Source organism: Poeciliopsis prolifica, unplaced genomic scaffold (genome assembly GCF_027474105.1).
Source record: "Poeciliopsis prolifica strain line A6 unplaced genomic scaffold, Auburn_PproV2 SCAFFOLD038, whole genome shotgun sequence".
In the NCBI taxonomy this organism is placed as follows: domain Eukaryota; kingdom Metazoa; phylum Chordata; class Actinopteri; order Cyprinodontiformes; family Poeciliidae; genus Poeciliopsis; species Poeciliopsis prolifica.
The window spans coordinates 3763028-3781865 of record NW_026562413.1 but is presented as its reverse complement, the minus strand read 5'-3'; the positions used below and the strand labels follow the sequence as shown (position 1 = coordinate 3781865).

Genomic DNA, 18838 nt, shown 5'->3' with positions numbered 1-18838 from the left:
GTATGTAAGTTTAGTGCTGCAGACTTATTTTAAAGCCTAAATTTGAAAGTTTAGACAAAATGATTTTGGATACTTTATATTTGAGATTACCCAGATTAGGATATCTGTAATTACTAGCTAATTACAGATAGCTAGTAATTAAAGTCTGCCAACATTTTCAAAATCTGCGTCCTCCATGACTGTGATTAAAACCTCAAAAGCTTAAGACACTTTGTTCAGCCTTTCCATTTCCTGCTGAAAGAATCACTCTCTCTTGCAGCCCTAGTGAACTGCAGACATGTCTCTTTATGTAAAAAGTTGAGATAATTTTACCTTCTTGCATGTCAGTGCTTCATCTTATTTTATTCTTCAAGAACCTCATTTTGAGACTTTTTCACTCTGTAATGGTGTCCACACTGAACAGTGTTGGTGTTTGTGCAACCTGGTAGCGCAAGGGTATGGAGTGTTTTCTATTGTGACAAAAAAAAAAGTGGATTTAATATAGATATTTCCTGAAACTCTGAAGCTTTTCATTCATGTTAAATAGGATATCTATAAACTCCTGTGTCAGACTTGCAGATGTGATTGTGTCTTTGTATTTTTAATGTTTTTGGTTGTGTTGAGTGTCAGAGATCTCTGTGGTCAAGTTAAAATTGACCCGGTCTTTCCGGAGCAAACAACATCCTAAACCGCCACTGCAGCCACTCCTTGAGCCTTCTATAGAGGAAAAATCAAGACTGAAATGTTTGTCTTCCTCTCTTGTTTTGTGTTTAAAAGAAAATTAAGAATATGTGACATGTTTATCAGACTAACTGATTGAAGCGCACATTTCTTTTGACATCTCTCTAACAGCTGTAGAAGTCATCTATTTGGAAGGATTTCTTTTTTTTTTTCCAGAAAGTAACATTTTTATCCTCTATTCTTGTTTATGGCTTGGGTTCCTTGCCAGATTATTAATTTTTACATTTTTTGCCTTTTAATTTGGATCTATTGCCATAAAAAGAAGTCCAAAAACATTATATTAAGAAGCTGATCTGTCTTTATTTTTTCATTATAGTGAAAATCTGGAACCCTGACTGGTGTGTGTAAAAAAACAAACAAACAAAAAAGAGAATAAAAAAAAAAATCTTATTATTCCCAAAGTTCCCAGGTGTTACCGTTTTAATCCTCTCAAAGTGAGGTATGCATTGCTAATATTGTTTTAAATGAAGCACATCCTCAGGTTTTTGGATCACAATTAATGAGTTGTTTTTGAATACCTTGTATTTGAGGTTTCAGCAAACAGCTTTTATTTATTCATTTATTTATTTATTTTTGAAAATGAATAAATTGTTACTCATAAATGACAAATGGCAATTTCCATGACAGAGACACTGAGATGGACTGGATACGGGAAAACCGAGAAAAATTCCCCGGCTACATTTTTGGCAGAGGCATGAGAAAAGCGAGGAAAAGGGACGAACATTTAGGGTTAGGGAGAGTGGGGAGTTAGCATGTCGGGTGGGCGTTTAGTGGGTTTTCGAGGGCGGAGTCTTTGGTTTGTGCAAAGACAGCTCGCTGTGAGACTGCTCACTGCAGTTCCTCCTTAATTACAGCTCTGCTGGATGACAAGACAAGGCCAGGCTTGCTCTGTATGTGTGTGCAACAGTAGAAAACTCGCACTAATCCCCATTTTAAAAAGCTACAAACACACAAGTGTACGCTTGAGCAAAAGATTAGTTTCCTCTGATGAAATCCCAACTCACCTAATTTTTATCAAAACGTGCAAATTGGTTTTAAATGTGTGCAAGTGGGGGATTGCTGCAGTTATCTGATGATCCAGTGTGGTTTCCTGTTCATTTTCGACAGCGTCTCATGAGGGTTGTCTTGCTTCAGATGAAGTAAATTTCCAAACATTCCCCATTTATTTCACATACTTCAAATTGGACAACTTTTCTTTGAGGTTATACAAAAATGTATTTAATCCCCCGAGGAATTCATCTACGTCCACTTAGTCTGGCTTAGGAGAGACATCACGCAGCTTTTGTGCATCAGAGTTCAGCGAGCACAACATGAACCTTGAGCCTTTTGTAAAGAGTTATTTTCAGAGTCCATAATTACAAAGGAGGGGCCGACTCCGCTCCTCGACGCTCACCGCAGGCGAGCTCGGCTTCAGAGCCACCCGGCTCATGACGAGAGGTGCACAGCTGGTAGCAAAGGAAATATCTCGGCGATAAACAAGACAATTTCTTCTTATTGTTATTTAGGTATTTGGAAAAATTGTAAATTATAATAAGAGGACACTTTCCTCTTTGTATCCTTACAGCAGGAACGTGGTAAAAGTATGGGAAACATGCGCACAAGTTTGACCGAGCTTGTGCAAACCAGTATATCTGCATCAAGGTTACGTGAACGTGAATTTCTTTATCTCTCTTTTATATTAATGATATTTGGGTTGTCAAGCCAACAGTGTTTAAAAAAAAAAAGAGTTAATTTATTTAATGTTGTTGTTGTTTTCTTCTTGAAAAGTTTGTGTTTGTGAAGAGGGAGTTGACTGTTTCTTTGGGGTTGTTTACCTTTCGAGCATCCCTAGTGAAATGGGAACTAATTTGCTGTTGAGAAAAAAATGGTGGAAAAAGCTGATTTTAAAAAAAACAAAAACATTGCCAGGATGTAGCTGGACTTAAAGCAGCACAAAATCAAAATATAAGCTCAAAAGGTAAATTTCTTAAACACAGAAAAGAAAATTGCATAAGGAGGAGAAAGTTTGTACTTGCTTTCCTGTTGAATTTATCACCATTTAGTTTAAGCCATTTTACTGTTTAAAGATAAACTTACTTCCTTGTCTATGTGGTTGGACGAGTATCAACATGCTTCTTAATTGTCCTAAACTTTTCTCTTTTTTTGTTGTTGTTTTTTTAAGATTACTGGCTCCAGACTGCAGTCTTATCTGCAGAAACGGTACAGAGGAGGAATCTCAAGTCTTTCCTTATTGCTTAAGAGTTTCTGATTTGACTTTCTTCTGATTTCAAGTTGATCTGTGGGTGCTTTGTTTAGTAGAAATCAGATCAAGAATTTTACTGGGATAAAGAAGATGTATCCTGGGGCACTCACCGCCATAAAATGGATCCATCAACATTAAACATAAGGCTCATGGGACCCGCTGAGTCACAGAATATCCAGAGGGGATGTTCAGGTGATCTTCAGAAAGCTAATTAAATTTCAAAATGTTCAATGCATAAAGCATATAAGTAGGTTCCAGGTTTTGAGGTAGACCAAAGTTTTTATGTTACGGTAAGAAAAGGGATAAAACTCTCCTTCATACCGTTGCTACATGTGACTGGAATTTCTTCCAGCTCACTAAAGATGAATTATTTGATTTGCCTACTGAGTAGGTGAAAGTGTATAGCTTAAGAAGTTAGTCTAAGATAGTAGTTGATCATCTTTAAATTAATTGAAATTTAACTCTATGCCCACCCGGCGCACAATTATATTGAACTCTTCATACTTTAAATTGAATGGATCATTCAGACATTTCTTGCTGTTAAGTTATCTGCTTCTGAAGTGACTCAGGCGCCTGACAAAAGCAGACAGCCACACCGTGAGAAGAAGCTGCCCCCCTGTCACACACACACACACACGCATACACCCTTTTCCAAACAGCCAGGCCACGAGTTGGCGGTTGAATCAGGCAAACTCAGCAGTTCAGGATGGGAGAGGAAGGAAAAGAATGGAGGAGGGGAGGAATGAGTCCTGACTCTTGTCCTGATATGAATTGCGGCCTGAAACAATGGACACTGACAGCTCATGTGGAAACACTCCCACAGACACTTTTTGTTGACATGGTGTGTGTGTGTGTGTGTTTGCGAAAGAGTGAGAGACAGAAGACAAAGTTCTCTCCAAAGACCAGCAGAAGTCATCCACACGAATGTAGTCAGTAGAGCAAAGAAGGAGCAGGAAGAAACAAGGATATGTGTCATCGTTCACAGGAAGAATTGGTTTATGATGTTGGTATCTAACAGAGGGGGTCAGTGTTTCAGGTGCCTGGCAAAAAGAGCGAGCGATCTGTCCATGCTTGCAAAAAATTTTGCCCATGTAAACACTAGACAGCTGTGGCGTACTCATGCCAGAATGTCTGGAAAGGCTTTTCATTGTTTGTCGATTAAGACTGTAGCTCCACACTTTACATAGATTCCTAAATGAAACATTTAATGGTCCTACACTGCAAAGTATGTTACTTTTTTAATAACTTGACATTCCATCATCACTTTACCAATTCTGTATTTGATTCCAGAAACAACCAATTCACTTCTATGTAGATGATACCATATTCTTTTGTATGTATTCTTTCTAGCATATCAGTAAAATTAAATGCAAAACATAGCAAATTGTAGTGAGGGGATAAATGACTTTACAAAGTCATTTTCCTTGCTAAAATCCAGTCTTTTTGTCTGTTTAGATTCACTTAAATCAAGATTTGGAAACCTTGTCCAAGTCAAATGTAGTTTCCATTAGCGATACAACTGAAAAGTATCTTTTTCAAAGGATGAGCATCAGCATGGATAGTTCCTTGAATGTAAAGTTTCACAGCTGAGGCTTTTGGGGAGCATGAATATATGTGTAACCTCAATTTGATTGATGAAATCAGGCTGAAAATTATCCCAATTTGGTTCTGAGGTTATATTTTCTGTGGCTGCTTTTGGGTCAAGTTGTAATGCAACTGGCTGTTTTTCCTGCCCCTAATGTGAATGAGAAATCCAACAAGGGGTTGCTTTTCTTGGGAATATGATGTTTACACCCTCTCAGCAAGATGTCGTCAGTGTCCGTTTTCTCACCCTTTCTCCAAAACCCCAAGTTCAACACAAACAAAATTTGATCTGCACATAAGACGGTTTGATGTTTTGGCTGAAAACATTTTTTTCCCCTATCTCTTCTAAGCCACATTGGTGTTTATTACATGTCTGGCTTGTTTCCTTACTTGTCTCTATATGTTGCATCCTCCAGCATGTTGTGGCCTGGACTATGTAGGAGGCAGACAGACAACATAATCCAGCTAGTCTGCTTGTTGTCTGTTACCTGCAGCTGATAAGATTAGAAAGTGATTCGAGTTGAGCAATGTCAAAGGGTTAGGAAGCAGAAGGTTGTAAAGAGCTTTGGAGGTCTGCAGGAGTTCAATGCAGGAGAACTGAGATCAGACAAAGCTACATTTTGAAAAGACTCAACAAATTGTGTTCTATTTGGATTTTGTGGTGCAAAGTTGACTAAATTTAGAAACTCTTCCTTCAATGTCTGAAGAAGAGTTCACATACACATGATGATCATGTGCATGTGAGGAGGTGAATAAAAATGGTAGTAGCAAACATTATGACCCATTGTGTTAATTGTGACCCATGAGTCTGACTTTTGACAGTGACGACTAATAAATACCAACCCGTCATGTAAAAGCAGTAGTTTTGTGGCAAAACTGAGTAAAATAGGACATGAATAAAAAACAAAACTGTAGAAAATGGATTTTTAAAAATAAATATCAGAACGACAGTCATCAACTATCCCGACTCTTGACTTTTCTGGTCTTTTTTGCTTTTCTCATTTAGTCACTGTTGTGAAGTTGCTATATTAGATTTTAGATAATGCAGCTTCACTAACTGGCAACTGCTTCAATTATTTACCCCAAGAAGTCTTTTTTTTTGCCTTCTTTACCATTCTACTCTCACTATCTATAGTTTATAGACTTTGATCAACCTTGATTGTTGTGAGAGTTACAGCTGTTTTCAACATCTTGGGTATATTTAACTGTAGTCCTGGACAAGCTTAGGTGACTCGCTTTTTTTTTTGTTTTGTTTTTTCTAGCCACGTACTGACTTGCAGTGATCAACATGCTGCGTGTTGTTGAAAGGGGATAATCAAGAAAATGCGGGTTTATCAGAATTGGTGTCATGTCAGATATGTTGCGCAATGTTTTCCTAAAACTTTGCAGCCCAATCGTCAATCTGAGTTCAGAAAATGTATAGAGCAAACGAATGTCATAACCTCAGTCTACTATCTAAATACATTTCCAATCTGCTAAATGATATTCAAATAGCCAGAAAGACGACATTTGGAAAATCAATAAAATGTAATGCATTGTTCCGCAACCATAACCAATTAAGAAAAATCAATGTTACAGTTCTTCTTTTTGCTCAACTTTGAAGTTCAGGATGTTTTTTTTTCTGTCAAACACTCCAGCCTTTAATTTAAAACCAGTTATTTGCTTTTGCTGAACAATATGTTTATATCAATGGAGGGTGAGCTTCTGTACTATGAGGCTAAAGCTTTGCTCACCAAATTTCAGCAAGTTTGAAATTTGAACCAACTTCAATCCATACTGGAAATACTTTGGTGCTTATTAAAGTCAGAATGTTTGGTTTCATGCTTAAGATTTTCTCCAGTCAATTGTTCACATAAGAAAATATGTCAGAAAATTCAAACTTGGATAGGAATATCTTTAAAACTACTGTAGGACAATTGTTTTTGTTTGTGGCATGTAATGCTGTCCATACTGGTGCTCTAAATGTTGTAATTATCTCTCTGCTTGACTTGGATTTCATTAGGTCACCTTTTTAAATCCCATGTTTTTTCATTACTCCAGGTTCGAATAGTAAAAGCAGAGTCAAATGGACGACCTCCACATTTCAGGATGTTCCCATTTTCTGTGCCAGATTCAAAGTCAAAACTATGTTGCTTCGAGTCTCAGTGGTTGAGCAAAATTTATAGTGGAGAATATTGCAGCTCGTCCAGCCCTCCACTGCAACCACTGCATTCTTTTCTCTGTTTATTAAAGTTGTTTCCATCTATTTAAATATAAATAAGTTCAGCGCAACTATTTGGAATTCATTCGTTTGTGTTATTCTAAAAGAAGCTTTTGTGAATGAATGCTTGTCCATTTTCTTCCACATTGCTAATGTCAAAGCAAATGAATTGTGCACAGACAGGACTGTGAGGACTTTGTTTTTCTTGTTTATTGGTTCTGAAAATCGTCCAGCAGAGAGCAAATCCTCTAAACCGTGATTCATGAAACATCTGAGGAGGTGAATCAGTGGTTGAATGTAGGAGTCAATTTGAGGGATTGTTTCTACGCTGGACATCTAAACGTTCACATCTTATTAATGTCAACAAAAAGCTTCCCTGGTATCTGTTTAAAGTTCAGGGAGTGTTAGTAACCACGCTGTTATCCAAACTGTTTGTATGTCTAGCATATACTCCCTTTTTAGTCACTAGCAGAAAAGCAAAGCAACTTATTCCATATGCTTTCTCTTAAATCCATCTACTCAGATCCTTTTTTACCTGTAAAATAGAATTACAAAAGTATTCACAACACTCTGAACTTCTCCACATTCTGATGTCACAACCACAGACTTCATTATGTTTGGGATTTCACTTGATGGACCAACACACAAAGCTTTAAGTGAGAAGTGCAAACGTGAAGGCTCACAATAAAAATCAGTGCAACCGATTGACCTTAGAAATGACCAAATTGGTAAACAACATTACTGTAATTTAAGTGACTTCAGGCAACATGTCTCCAGAGTCTGTATTTAGTTCACGTCCAATTTTTCGGTCACTTGAGCAGTTAGCAGTGCTGCCAACATTGGTACCTGTTGACCAGATGGATGTGAATGTGGAGAGCTTAAATTAGCAGCATGTGTTTTGGGGATTTTTTTGTTTTGTTTTGGTTTGTTTGTTTGTTTGTTTTGGAGGGGGCTGGAAAGGTGCAGATTACCGAGCGGGCCGACTGCAACAAAACGTTTGCTAAGAAACCTTTGCTTCAGTTTATGAGTGATAACTCGATGGAGAGTGGATTGCTGCCTTTCTTAGGAATGCAAGACCTGCACGTACCTCACCGCTTTGATCTTTTCTTCCCATCCCCATCTCTGCTGGATATCAGCCTCTGCTTTCTCCAGCACACAAATAAAATTAAGCTCCTTGTGAGCACACGCACACATTTTCCTTTAAATGCACTCCTCTTCCCTGTAGATGAATCCTAAACCTGCGACGCGCTCCACTCCCCCACGGGCTGTTCTGGCAAGCATCGCGCAGCCTCGGCAGCTCTTTGTAACTTGTCCCAGATGTGCGGCTGCGGCCTCTGTGTGCTGCAGCGACTGCTCTCTAAATGAGCGACTGCAGTAAGAGTGAAATGGGTGCATGCAAATCACTATTCAGCTTATAGTGTAAATGCACGCAAAAGTTTTACAGCCTTGTTGAGTCTTATCAGGAGATCAAATGATTGCTGTAGTTTTTGAGGGGGGTTTTAAGGAAACAGTTTGTGCAAATCTTGACCCTGTTTTTTGTTTTGTTTTGTTTTTTATCTCACCAAAGCGTGCATGCTAAGCAAATTTAGCATAAGCAAGCAATGCTATTGTAGATTTTCCTACTAACTCTGTGGAGTGAGTCGGGCGCTTACAGATGTACATTGAATTAGAAAATTGTGATGAACTGATCATTGTTTTGTGGCTGATTTCCTTAACGGGCCCCCATAAAACTATCTAATTGTTGTCCTTGTTGCCATTTTCTTGCAGCAGTTCTTAAATTTAGCCTCAGATCTTTTAGTTTTCATTACACCCTCCCTCGCTGTACATGGAGTAAGGTGAATGTGACTGGCAAATTTGTAACTGGGTCACCTCGTGTTTCCACCTATTAAGCTACAGGAAAACGCATTGAATGTTTTCTTCGAATAAAATATTTCCGAATTGAGGTTTGGGTTTTTATTTCCCCCAAAGTGAGATTTCTGTCCTATTTACAAATTAATTTGTTTGAAGGCTTTTTTTTTGCAAATCTGTGTTCACTCTTTTCTGTTGGGCAGAACATAAAAGCTGTGCAAAAATGAATGAAACTTGTGGCTTCCAAGTTTAAACTCCAACTTGTGCACCACTGTGTATTATATTCTGGTATGTTTATCAAGCTCCTCCAAATTTCCACCCAGGCCCTGCCTTAACCTCCCCTGCAAGAATGTGAAATATGTTTGCATGTTTAAAAAAAAAAAGTTCTTTATTCTGTCTGGACTACCTTTTTTTTTCTATGTTAGGGTGAGCTAAGAGTCTTGGTTGATGTCTTAAAAATGAGTGGTAAGAAATGTTTAAAGAAAAAGTCCAGTCCTACTAATATTATGTACTAAAAACTGAACATTAACCATTTCTGATCAATGTTGTTTACAGAGTGCTGTAAAGAGTGTTCTGTGTTTGTTTGTTTGTTTGTTTTGTTTGTTTTTTAACATTTTTCTTAAGCAAGAAAGATGGGTGGGGAAATGTTCTGCTTCCAGGGCACTTTGTGAACTGCATTGTGTTGCGCTTATCTCCTTTTGTCCAGCAAGGATGCGCCATGTCATGTGAGGTTTCATCCTTTTGTGCTTTATAGGTTTGAGAGTCGAGGGGGGAACTTCCAGCTGCGTGTGTGCATTTCTCACTCTGGGGCCCACCATAAAGCCCACTGTCACAACATCCAGTGACCTAATGCTAAAGGCAGCAGCGTCCTGCACTGTTCTTTCTGTGCTTCGTCTCAGATCGTGGCCTCTGCTGTCACTGAGCACTCTGTCACGCCTGGACGAAGCCGGCGTTGAGGGGGGGCTGGTGGAAGGTTGTCGGGGGTGCAGGAATGTCACATGCATAGATGGACTGTAGCTGAGTGTGCTTTTGGACACAGCTGCAGGCTACAGGATATATATGCTTGTTCTTGTTACTGCTGAGGAAATTACTTCAGCGCTGTCCAACGGAATCATTTTTCAAACAATAAAATAAGTTTTATGGTTTGGGAAACGCCGTGATGTTGAACCGTGCTGGTGTCGACACGTTCTATAAAGCTGTTTCTCAGTCCAGAGTCGGTATCGGAGTTCGTCCTATGCAGTTATTGGCAGGACAGAATATTTCTAAAAACAAAAACCTTCATACTTGAAGAAACTTGACAATCATGAGCAACAGAAACGAGATATTAATGTTGCAACCTGATATTATTCCTCCCAGGCAGCACGTTTTGCTGAAGGTAGCAAGTTTGGGTGTTTTTTGCAAGATGAGGAGTTGAATCAATGTTTTTCTTAATAATACTTTTAGCTCTTCTCGTGCGTGAAAGCTGGAGCGCTACGTGAAGTAGTCTGAAAGGAATGACTGTTTTTCAGAGATTCTCTTTGGGGCTCTCTAATCTCTAGGTCATATCGCAGAGTAAAAATATCATAAATGCCAAGAACTGAGTCTTTGTGCAGAGTGTGGACATGGGTCAGTTTCAAGGTAAACGTTCTGAAAGTCAGTTTCAAAGCAGCTGAATTTTGAACAACTCTGTTTCTGCAGGTTAAAATCTTTCTAATAAATTTGGGACAATATGATTGACATTTAACATTATTTGTGCTATGGCCATTAACCAATATTAACAGAAGTCCCTCACCTTTTCAAGACTGAGAAATAAAGACCACAGAGCTGACATTGCTTCTCTTCTTCATTTAAAACCCTCACGATCCAACACTGCATCATTGTCACTATCCCATGCACAAACAAGTAAAACTTAATATTTAAAGGGGAAAAAGCTCTGTTTTACTGCTTCGTGTTGGATTGTTAGTTTGTTGCAAAAATTCATTACCCTAAAGCACAGTTTCTGTTGTGAATGGTTAGGAATGATAACACTGGGATGAGAGGTGAGATCACACTGTGTGACAGAGCAGACACTTTTGCGCAGCTTTGCAGTTGGACTGTATTTCAATAAAATTTCAAAACATTAAAACATGATTACAAAGTTAACATTTTAGGCCACAGATCAGCCACCTGCATCTCTAGAGAGATGCAGGTGGCTAAAGGCTGCAGACCAATGTTTTGCTAACAGCAGTTAGCAACATCATTGCAACATTAGCAATGATGTTTTGCTAGCAGCAGTTAACCTTGAACTAATCTTGTGCTTTCTGACTCCCTTGTTCAAATTCAAGCCTACAAAAAAATACAGCTATTTTCATTTTGAACATCTTCCACCATTGTTGTTTTTAGCAAAACCTGTTAGCACTTGCTTTTCCTGACCAAACTATTCAGTGAAGCTTAAAATCACCATCAGCCAGTGTCTTTCTTTTTTTTTCCACAATATATTTTAATGTTCTGTTTTAGCTATGAGTCTATTATGAGTGCAAAGATGTTTTCTTTATTTCCCTCCAATTGCCTTTCTGTTTATTATTCTGACAAATGTGTTGACGTACGTCGACATACTGCATTAATGCTGCTTACTGCACTGCATAAATTAAACATTGACAAATTACTCTTGTTGCTGCAGGCAGTGTGGTTCCTCCTGTCTTTGTTAGCACAGGTACAACAAGTATAGTGTGTGCAAGTTTTCACAAAGCCCTTTCTGAAATATCACACCCAATTCTGGCCTCAATCGCTTCTTTAAACGTCCGCAGTCTTGATGTCTGAATGATGATTCTGGTCTTTGCTGCATGCCATAAAAAAATTAAAGAAGTTCCTGTGTTTGTGTCTGATTGCATGTTTTTAGCATTATGCTTCATCTGTTTTCCTTCATTACGCCAGCAACACATGAAAACATACCAACTTTCTAGAAAGGACTCGAAGTACTGACTCAGCTGTGGTTGGTACTGACTTTTTTGTTTTTCTTTGATTTTCTTTTGAGGCATCCTAATGGTTGATCATAAAACTCCTAGATTCTCAGTTTTTATTGGAGATTCTGGAAAAGTTGCAGAACATTAAAACAGTTTTCACCGCTTTGCTTAAATAGAGGCGGGCCTCAGTGGAACAAAGCCCGACTTTCCTCTCTTCCTTTTACCTTTTTACTTGAAGGGGCTAAAAGCAGCATGGGGCTTTTAATGGGATCTGAAAACCCGACCGAATTCAGTTTACTAGTCGATTCCCATCGAGCCGATTCTGGCCACGACAGGTTTTGGATCATTAAAAACCTGTGAAACACTTTAAGGATAATTCAGTGATGGATCATGTTACCCTTGTAGAGGTCAGAGGACCTCACGCCCGTCTTGGAGGAGTACTGCAGATCTTCAAGCTGTTCAGTGATATCTCCAGCTACATTCCTTTAGTGTCACAGTGGGTAGACAAACTGGCAGCCACGAGAGGCAGAAGTTGACCCGGAGCCGTCTTTTCACCTCTGACCCTTCCTCCGACTGCACTGCGGGTTGGTTAAGAGCCCGTCTTCTGGTGTCAGAAGGTCTAAGCTCCAATTTTTCTTAGTGAAATTCCCATTTATGTTTTTCTGTAAGACATGGAATCTAGAAGGATTTTGCGAAGCATGACAAGAGTAGTGTCATTCTGTTATGCACGAGTCTGGAGCAGAGCTTTTATAATACTCTGCACCATTTAAGTAGGGTTTTTTTTTTTTGTGGAGTTTTTTGATCATAAACTTAGAACAGAATCATGTTAAACATAAACACAACCAGGTGTTTGCATTTCTAAACTGGGATTTCCTCTAAATGTGTGGCTTCAACCTTCAAGCTTCCCTGCTTGTATCCCAAAAAAATAAGCTGCACCGTCTCCTCTTGCCTACACCAGATTGTTCACGCTCATATGGACACAAATGAAGTCTATTAAAACTTATAATGCTCCTTTTTAGAAATATTTCCGGTCAGAGAATAGCATGCTTTACATTTGATTTACGTCAAATGTAACATTTATCAAGGCTTAAAGTAGTTCTGATTAAAATGCCAAACAACTTGCATGCTTATTTTGCTGATTTTATTTTTTTTTCTTACAAATGTAGTAACTATGGCAATATTTACCAACCGTTCCTTAAAACAAACTGTTGCCTTCAGGTTAGATTGTTTGTCTGCTGTAAGGATTTACAAGCAGTACTGTAAAAAAAAAAAAAAACTTTTATGTTGCTAGATGTAAGTAACAGTAAGGAATTACTGAACTAATTTAAACATCTTTTCCATCAAAGAAACTGAAGTTCTGAGGTTGGGTTGGACATTGGGGGGGACGGCGCTGACCTTTCGGTCTTTGATCAGACACTTCACATGAGCTCAGCTTGATGCTCTCGAGTAGGAGGGAGTTAGTTTTCAGAAGGTATTACAGTAACTGCAGTGTTATCAACTGGAACGCCCTCTCGTGTGTCGCCCACATTAAGCAGAACTTGGACCTTGATGTCGGGGTCTTGATAGTTAAAACCTTCCTGGCTCCTTTAGCTGTTTTTATGAGATTAGATCTAAAGTCAAAAGAGGTGCTTCTTTTATTTTACATTAGACTGAAGGAACCATTTGTACACTATTAGTATTATAATGTAGGGATGTTTTTTGTTCACCTTGTTGGTTCCAGCTCAGACTTGTACACTAATTAACTTATTGTTCTAGACAAAAAAAGCAACTATTTTCAACATCAGGTTAGTTGACGATTATTTTCTTGAAAGGAATCAAGCCAATACATCTACACGTCTTTACATGATTCCAGATGAAAGCCGACTTATCAGTTGGTTTCATCATTTACAAATAATTGAATTTATTTGAACTTTAAATTTGTCAAATTTTTGCATTTGAACTTTAAATATTGGTCACAAATCTGTGAGAACTCTGGAAATTTGAGCCTAAATAAGTATAGAATCTTTACATAAAACATGTGAAGGAATTATGACTTAATAGTAGCTCAGTGGCAGAAGGAGGACAGTGTAATTAGGGTTGTTTTCTCTGGCCTGAATAAATTGCAGCGGTTTTCAAATGATTTGTTACGTGCAGGAGGGAGAAAAAAAGCTGCTATTTTGTATGGAGAACTGAGTTAAAAGAACCACGTCTGCAAAACTGAGAGGTTGCCTGCGGTCGTGGGTGGTGCTGTTGCAGCTTAACGTTAATGGAGCGCTTGTGAAAGTTACAGCAACAAAAATGTTACCATAATGCAAAACAGTTGATCTGAACTTGAATGTAGGCTCTTCTTCGGTGCAGCTCAACTGTGAGAGATTAACGGAGAAAGTCTGAGAAAAAAGTGAAAAAAAGTCAGCGATTCACCGCATTAAAAATCTGAAGCAGAGTTTTAATTTTATTTATTTTTTGTTGCTAAACCTTGTAGGTAGAGCTACGCAGACCTGCTGTTACATTACTCCTGTGAAATGTGGTTGTAGACCTTCCTAAAATGTAGTTTACGTCGTGTTTCTGGGGTAAATCTCAAAACACCTGCTCTGATTAACTAGACATTTCCACCAGTAGTTGTTGCCCTGCACTCAGCCACTCCCCTCCACTTTGAATTTGCAGGTTTTTAATAAAACAAATTACTCCAGCATATGCCTTCTTTTTATTATTTTTTTTTGTTTTTTTTTTTGCCAAACAGCTGCAAGACGTTGCCTGCTGAAAGCGGTGTTTTGGTTGCAGACGTTGGCTCTCACTCTATCCCACAGTGTAACCCGGGTGAAGTGGCGCGCCGTTTGCTGCGGCTCGAGTTTAAGAGCGAGGTGAGGGGTGTGGACGCAGGGTGTTGCACTTAAAAACCCGTAATGAGACTCTTGCTGCAACCCCTCCCCAATATGGTTCCCATCAGTGGAAAACTTGCACTTGTGGCAGAAATTCCTGCCCTGTAGGGAGGGCCTTGTCTGGATTCAATCAGATCAACTTCTGCCAGAACATGCACCCAAGACTAAAAATACCACTTGATGTTTTTTCGGTGGGGGGGATCTTATAATGACGTGGGTGCGAATTTTTTTAATTTATTTATTTTTTAGGTTTGCTTTCATAAAATTGTGAAAACTGAACAACACTTATTTTGTGGGGCTGGGAGACCTTTTCTCCCTTTCACACCTTTTGAACCGTTTCACATTTTGGCACTTCACCACCCCGAACTTCAGTGTATCTTGTTGAGATTTGATGCGATTTGTAATTCTAGATCATAAGTACACGTTGATCTAAACTAATCCATTGCAGCTCTGGCTGTGTGTTCAGGGACCATGATCTGCTGGATGGTGAACTTCCTCCCAAGTCTCATGTTTTTGCAACCTTTAACACATTTCCGTCCAGGATTTCCCTGTATTTACTGAGCTTCAGCCATCTTCCTATCAGTTCTGGACAGTTTCTTGTGCTTCATCCAAAAAAAATGCATCCACACAGAATGATTCTGCCACCACCTTGTCTCAAAATAGGATTGGTGTGCTCGGGATGACCTGTAAACATGCTTACTCTGATCCCTGAATGCCGTGTGACAAATGTAAACTAGTTTTCAGTTGAGATACATGATCAAAGTTTGGGACATTGTCATCCACTTTCACCCTGCCTCGATTCTTTTTTTTTTTTTTTCATTCTATTTTTCTCCTGATCTGTCTGCTCCATTTCTTAGTTTCCATAGTAATGTTCCCCAATAAGGCCTTCACATTTTTACAATTTGTGCTCAAAGTGTATACAGTTATGCACAATTTTCTGTTTGGTCATCACCTTAAATCCCCCTGTAATACTATAAACGTTGTGTTTGCAACATGAGGAAACGTTTCGGCAAATTGAACATCGTTCCCTTCCCAAGAGCAGCTTCTTGACTCCCAGAAATTGCTTCTTGCGTCTTAACTTGCACCACAAGCACGTAACAGATCTCCCCAGACCCTCCACACGCTTTTCCTTTTGTCCCTCCCCTGCCCCTCACGCCCCCATCACTAGACTTGTTCTTGCTTAGTCGACAAGTTACAGAAGGAAGAGAAGCTGCTGGAAAAGACACTTTACAATTTAAGAGGGGAGCTTGAGGAGCCGACCTCTGTTTCTGTTTAAAGGCTCTAAATTAATTTCAGGGTGCAAAGATTAGGGGGGGAACGTACAGAACAGGTTTCAACATGTATTACTGAAAAGAAATTAATGAGTAAAGCTCAAAAGGGCAAATGTGACTCATAAAAGTGCAGGAGCTGAGGCTCCCAATGGGAGACCTTCACTTCCTGTCACATGCCGGTTTATTTCGTCCAGATTTCCTGCCAGTTGAAGAGAAAGATGGGAAGATCAGACAGATATCAAATTACAGCATCTTTATTTTTCCCTCTAGCTTGGGGTGTCTTAATCTACTCGGAACTATAGAAGTACACTAGCTTGTGGCTAACCTTTAAAGTAAACTAATCTCTTTAATATTATTATTATTTACATAAGTACATGAATATGCTCATCAGTAGTTGTGTTATCTTGAGGATTTGACTCACTCTTTGAATCAGTGATCTAGTCTTCTATGAAGGCCTTCATTGTTCTACTGATTGCGCCAAAACCTCAGACTTAAAGCATCAAGCCTTAATTCAGATTACCACAATAATCTGTTGCACCATCCTGTGTTCCCTCATTGTCGCTGACTGATTGCTCATCTGCTCGCCTGATGGATGGTACACGTATGCGCCAATGTGTTTGAGCACAGATATGCAGGGTGCATGCAACTGCTCGCAGAAGGGTGGATCATCGCTGTCAGCAGAGGAATGCTCTGCAGCACTCAGCAGTCCTGAAACCAATATGCACACGCAACATGTTTACTGCTTCTCGCTGACAGCAGCGTGTGGATCACATTTGAATCTTTGTGCCTCTCCTCGCTGGCTGATCATCAGTTCGGCTTGATCTGCCAGCAAGCTGATGATTTTCAGCTGATCTTGATAAAAATCATCTGAATCTGCTCACCTGGTGATTTCTTGCGAAAAATTCTTGCAAGTGGTTTTTGGTATCTTCGGGGCGTTTTCACACCAGACAGTCTGGTAGATTTGCTTTGATCGGGGACTAAAATTGCAACATTTGTTACATTTGCAGCTGGTGTAGTTCATTTTCACACTGCACTGTCAAAGGAGCCAAACCATTTGAAAAACCTGTTTACCTCCTTGCCTGTGGTGGCGCTGCAGCATCACCTCAAGAAGGGAAGTGCATGAAAACATCCGAAGAAGACATGAGCGCAACTGCCTTCTTCCCAAAATGTAAACAAACATGGAGTCAAGTCAGAATTTAGTGGGTATAAGATTTCGCTTTTGTCTATTTGGTAAAATCCTCGAGCCATTCCTCCCGGTAATGTTACTCTAGCATTTGTTTAGACTGTATTTACCCAGAATGCCTTGCGTCATTGTATGCTTCCTGCTTCTGGAGGTCTCCACTCCATTTTTAATCCTTGTTTGCATTTCAAAGACAATTCACTTTAATCAAATCAAGGCCTAGATTTGGAAGCAGACAAGAGTTTGCTTTTTTGGTTTGCATCAAACGTTGATATATTCACATCTCCCCAAATGAAACCACTGTTTGATTAAAGTGAACTAAACAGGGCTGGTGTGACTGCTCCTTTAACGTAGCAGTCACCTAACGTGAAGATTTATTTTTGTTTTTAATTTTTCTGGTTCTTTTGTTTTTGTTTGTTTTGCAGAGGAGGTCGACTACACCACATTTGGCACCAACACCTTGACTCGTAAAAAGAAGGCAGTGGTGACGCTTCGCAACAGCGACATCAACCGCAAGCGTCCCCGCGTCCCAATCGGCATGCCGCAGGACTTCCGTCCCGTTTCCTCCATCATCGACGTGGACATCCTGCCTGAGTCCCACCGCCGCGTCCGACTCTACCGCCACGGCTCGGACAAACCCCTGGGCTTCTACATCCGCGACGGGACCAGCGTTCGAGTGACTTCCCATGGTCTGGAGAAAGTTTTCGGCATCTTCATATCCCGGATGGTCCCTGGAGGCTTGGCGGAGAGCACTGGGCTGCTGGCGGTTAACGATGAGGTGCTGGAGGTGAACGGCATCGAAGTGACGGGGAAGTCTTTGGATCAGGTCACGGACATGATGATCGCGAACAGCCACAACCTGATCGTGACCGTCAAACCGGTGAACCAGCGCAACAACGTCGTCCGCAGCAGCAGAATCTCCGGCAGCTCAGGCCAGTCGTCCGACAGCAGCGGCTCCATCGGCAACCCGAGTTTGTCGGTGGTTCCGGCGCGGGAGTCGACTTCTGTGGCTCATCACAATTACCATGACGACCTGGAAAGCGACGAAGATACAGACATCGTCATCGAGAACAGCCTTAAGAGACCGTCTCTCCGGTCCAACACCTCGCTGGCTTCCAATGCGTCCCGAATGCACCAGCAGACTCCGACGGCTCCTCCCAGCCCTCCGACAAGGCCGCCGTCGGTGGTCTCCACCTCTTCCTTCCGGTCCCAGACCAGTCTCAACGGAGGGTCCCACCACCAGCACCACCAACAACTACAACCCAGCATCAGCCTCAGCCACCAGTTGCACAGAGACCTGAACCTAAAACACAACCAGCACCAGCAGTCCAAACACAGCGAGCTGCACATGCAGCCGCCTCATCACAGCAGCAACCCGGCGCTCCGGCACAGCAACGGCAGCCTGCACAAAATCCTCAGCTCTCTGAAAACGGACCCACGCCACAGTCTCGCTCTGCCCAAGGGAGGGGTGGAGGAGGATGGCACCGTCATTACCCTATAATAATTACAGATAAGGAAGCATAAACATCCCAGCTGCTCAGAGACGATACGGCAACAGCCGGATGCACACGAGCACAGACTGTGTAGCCTCTGATGTTTTTTTTTTATTGTAAGGCAATAGAAAGTTTACAATAATGATACTGTGTATATATCTTGTATTTTTATGTTTCTTATGTTCAAAAATGTGTATGTTCTTTATAAGCGTCAGAACGAATGGCTTTTTATAGTCCACTGTAGGTTAGAGCTCTGAATGTACCTGCAGCCTGGTGTCTTTTCTTGGTGTCCATGTTTAAGACCCTCTTTCATTCTCAGTCGAGGGACTAATGTGGGGTTTCTTATGGATGTTTCTTTTTTTTACAGAGTAATTCTATCCTACTTATATTCCCATAATGCTGTGTAGAGTTTGTTTTTACTAGGTCTCTTATGCATCCATGATTGTGATCAAATCTTTGTATCTGTTTAAATAAATTATTCTCTCATTCATGAAAAGCAGACTTGATGAGTCAGCTGTATG

General features: G+C 40.3%; 1 protein-coding gene across 1 annotated transcript in view; it reads left to right on the top strand.

The window, feature by feature from the left end:
* Positions 1–18838, top strand: part of pard6gb (par-6 family cell polarity regulator gamma b) — a 30653-nt gene extending 11815 nt beyond the window's left edge. The window contains exon 3 of the mRNA XM_055054084.1: positions 17250–18838. Within this exon, the coding sequence (XP_054910059.1) occupies positions 17250–18325 (1076 nt within the window). The 3' untranslated portion in view covers positions 18326–18838. The remainder of the gene's footprint in view (positions 1–17249) is intronic.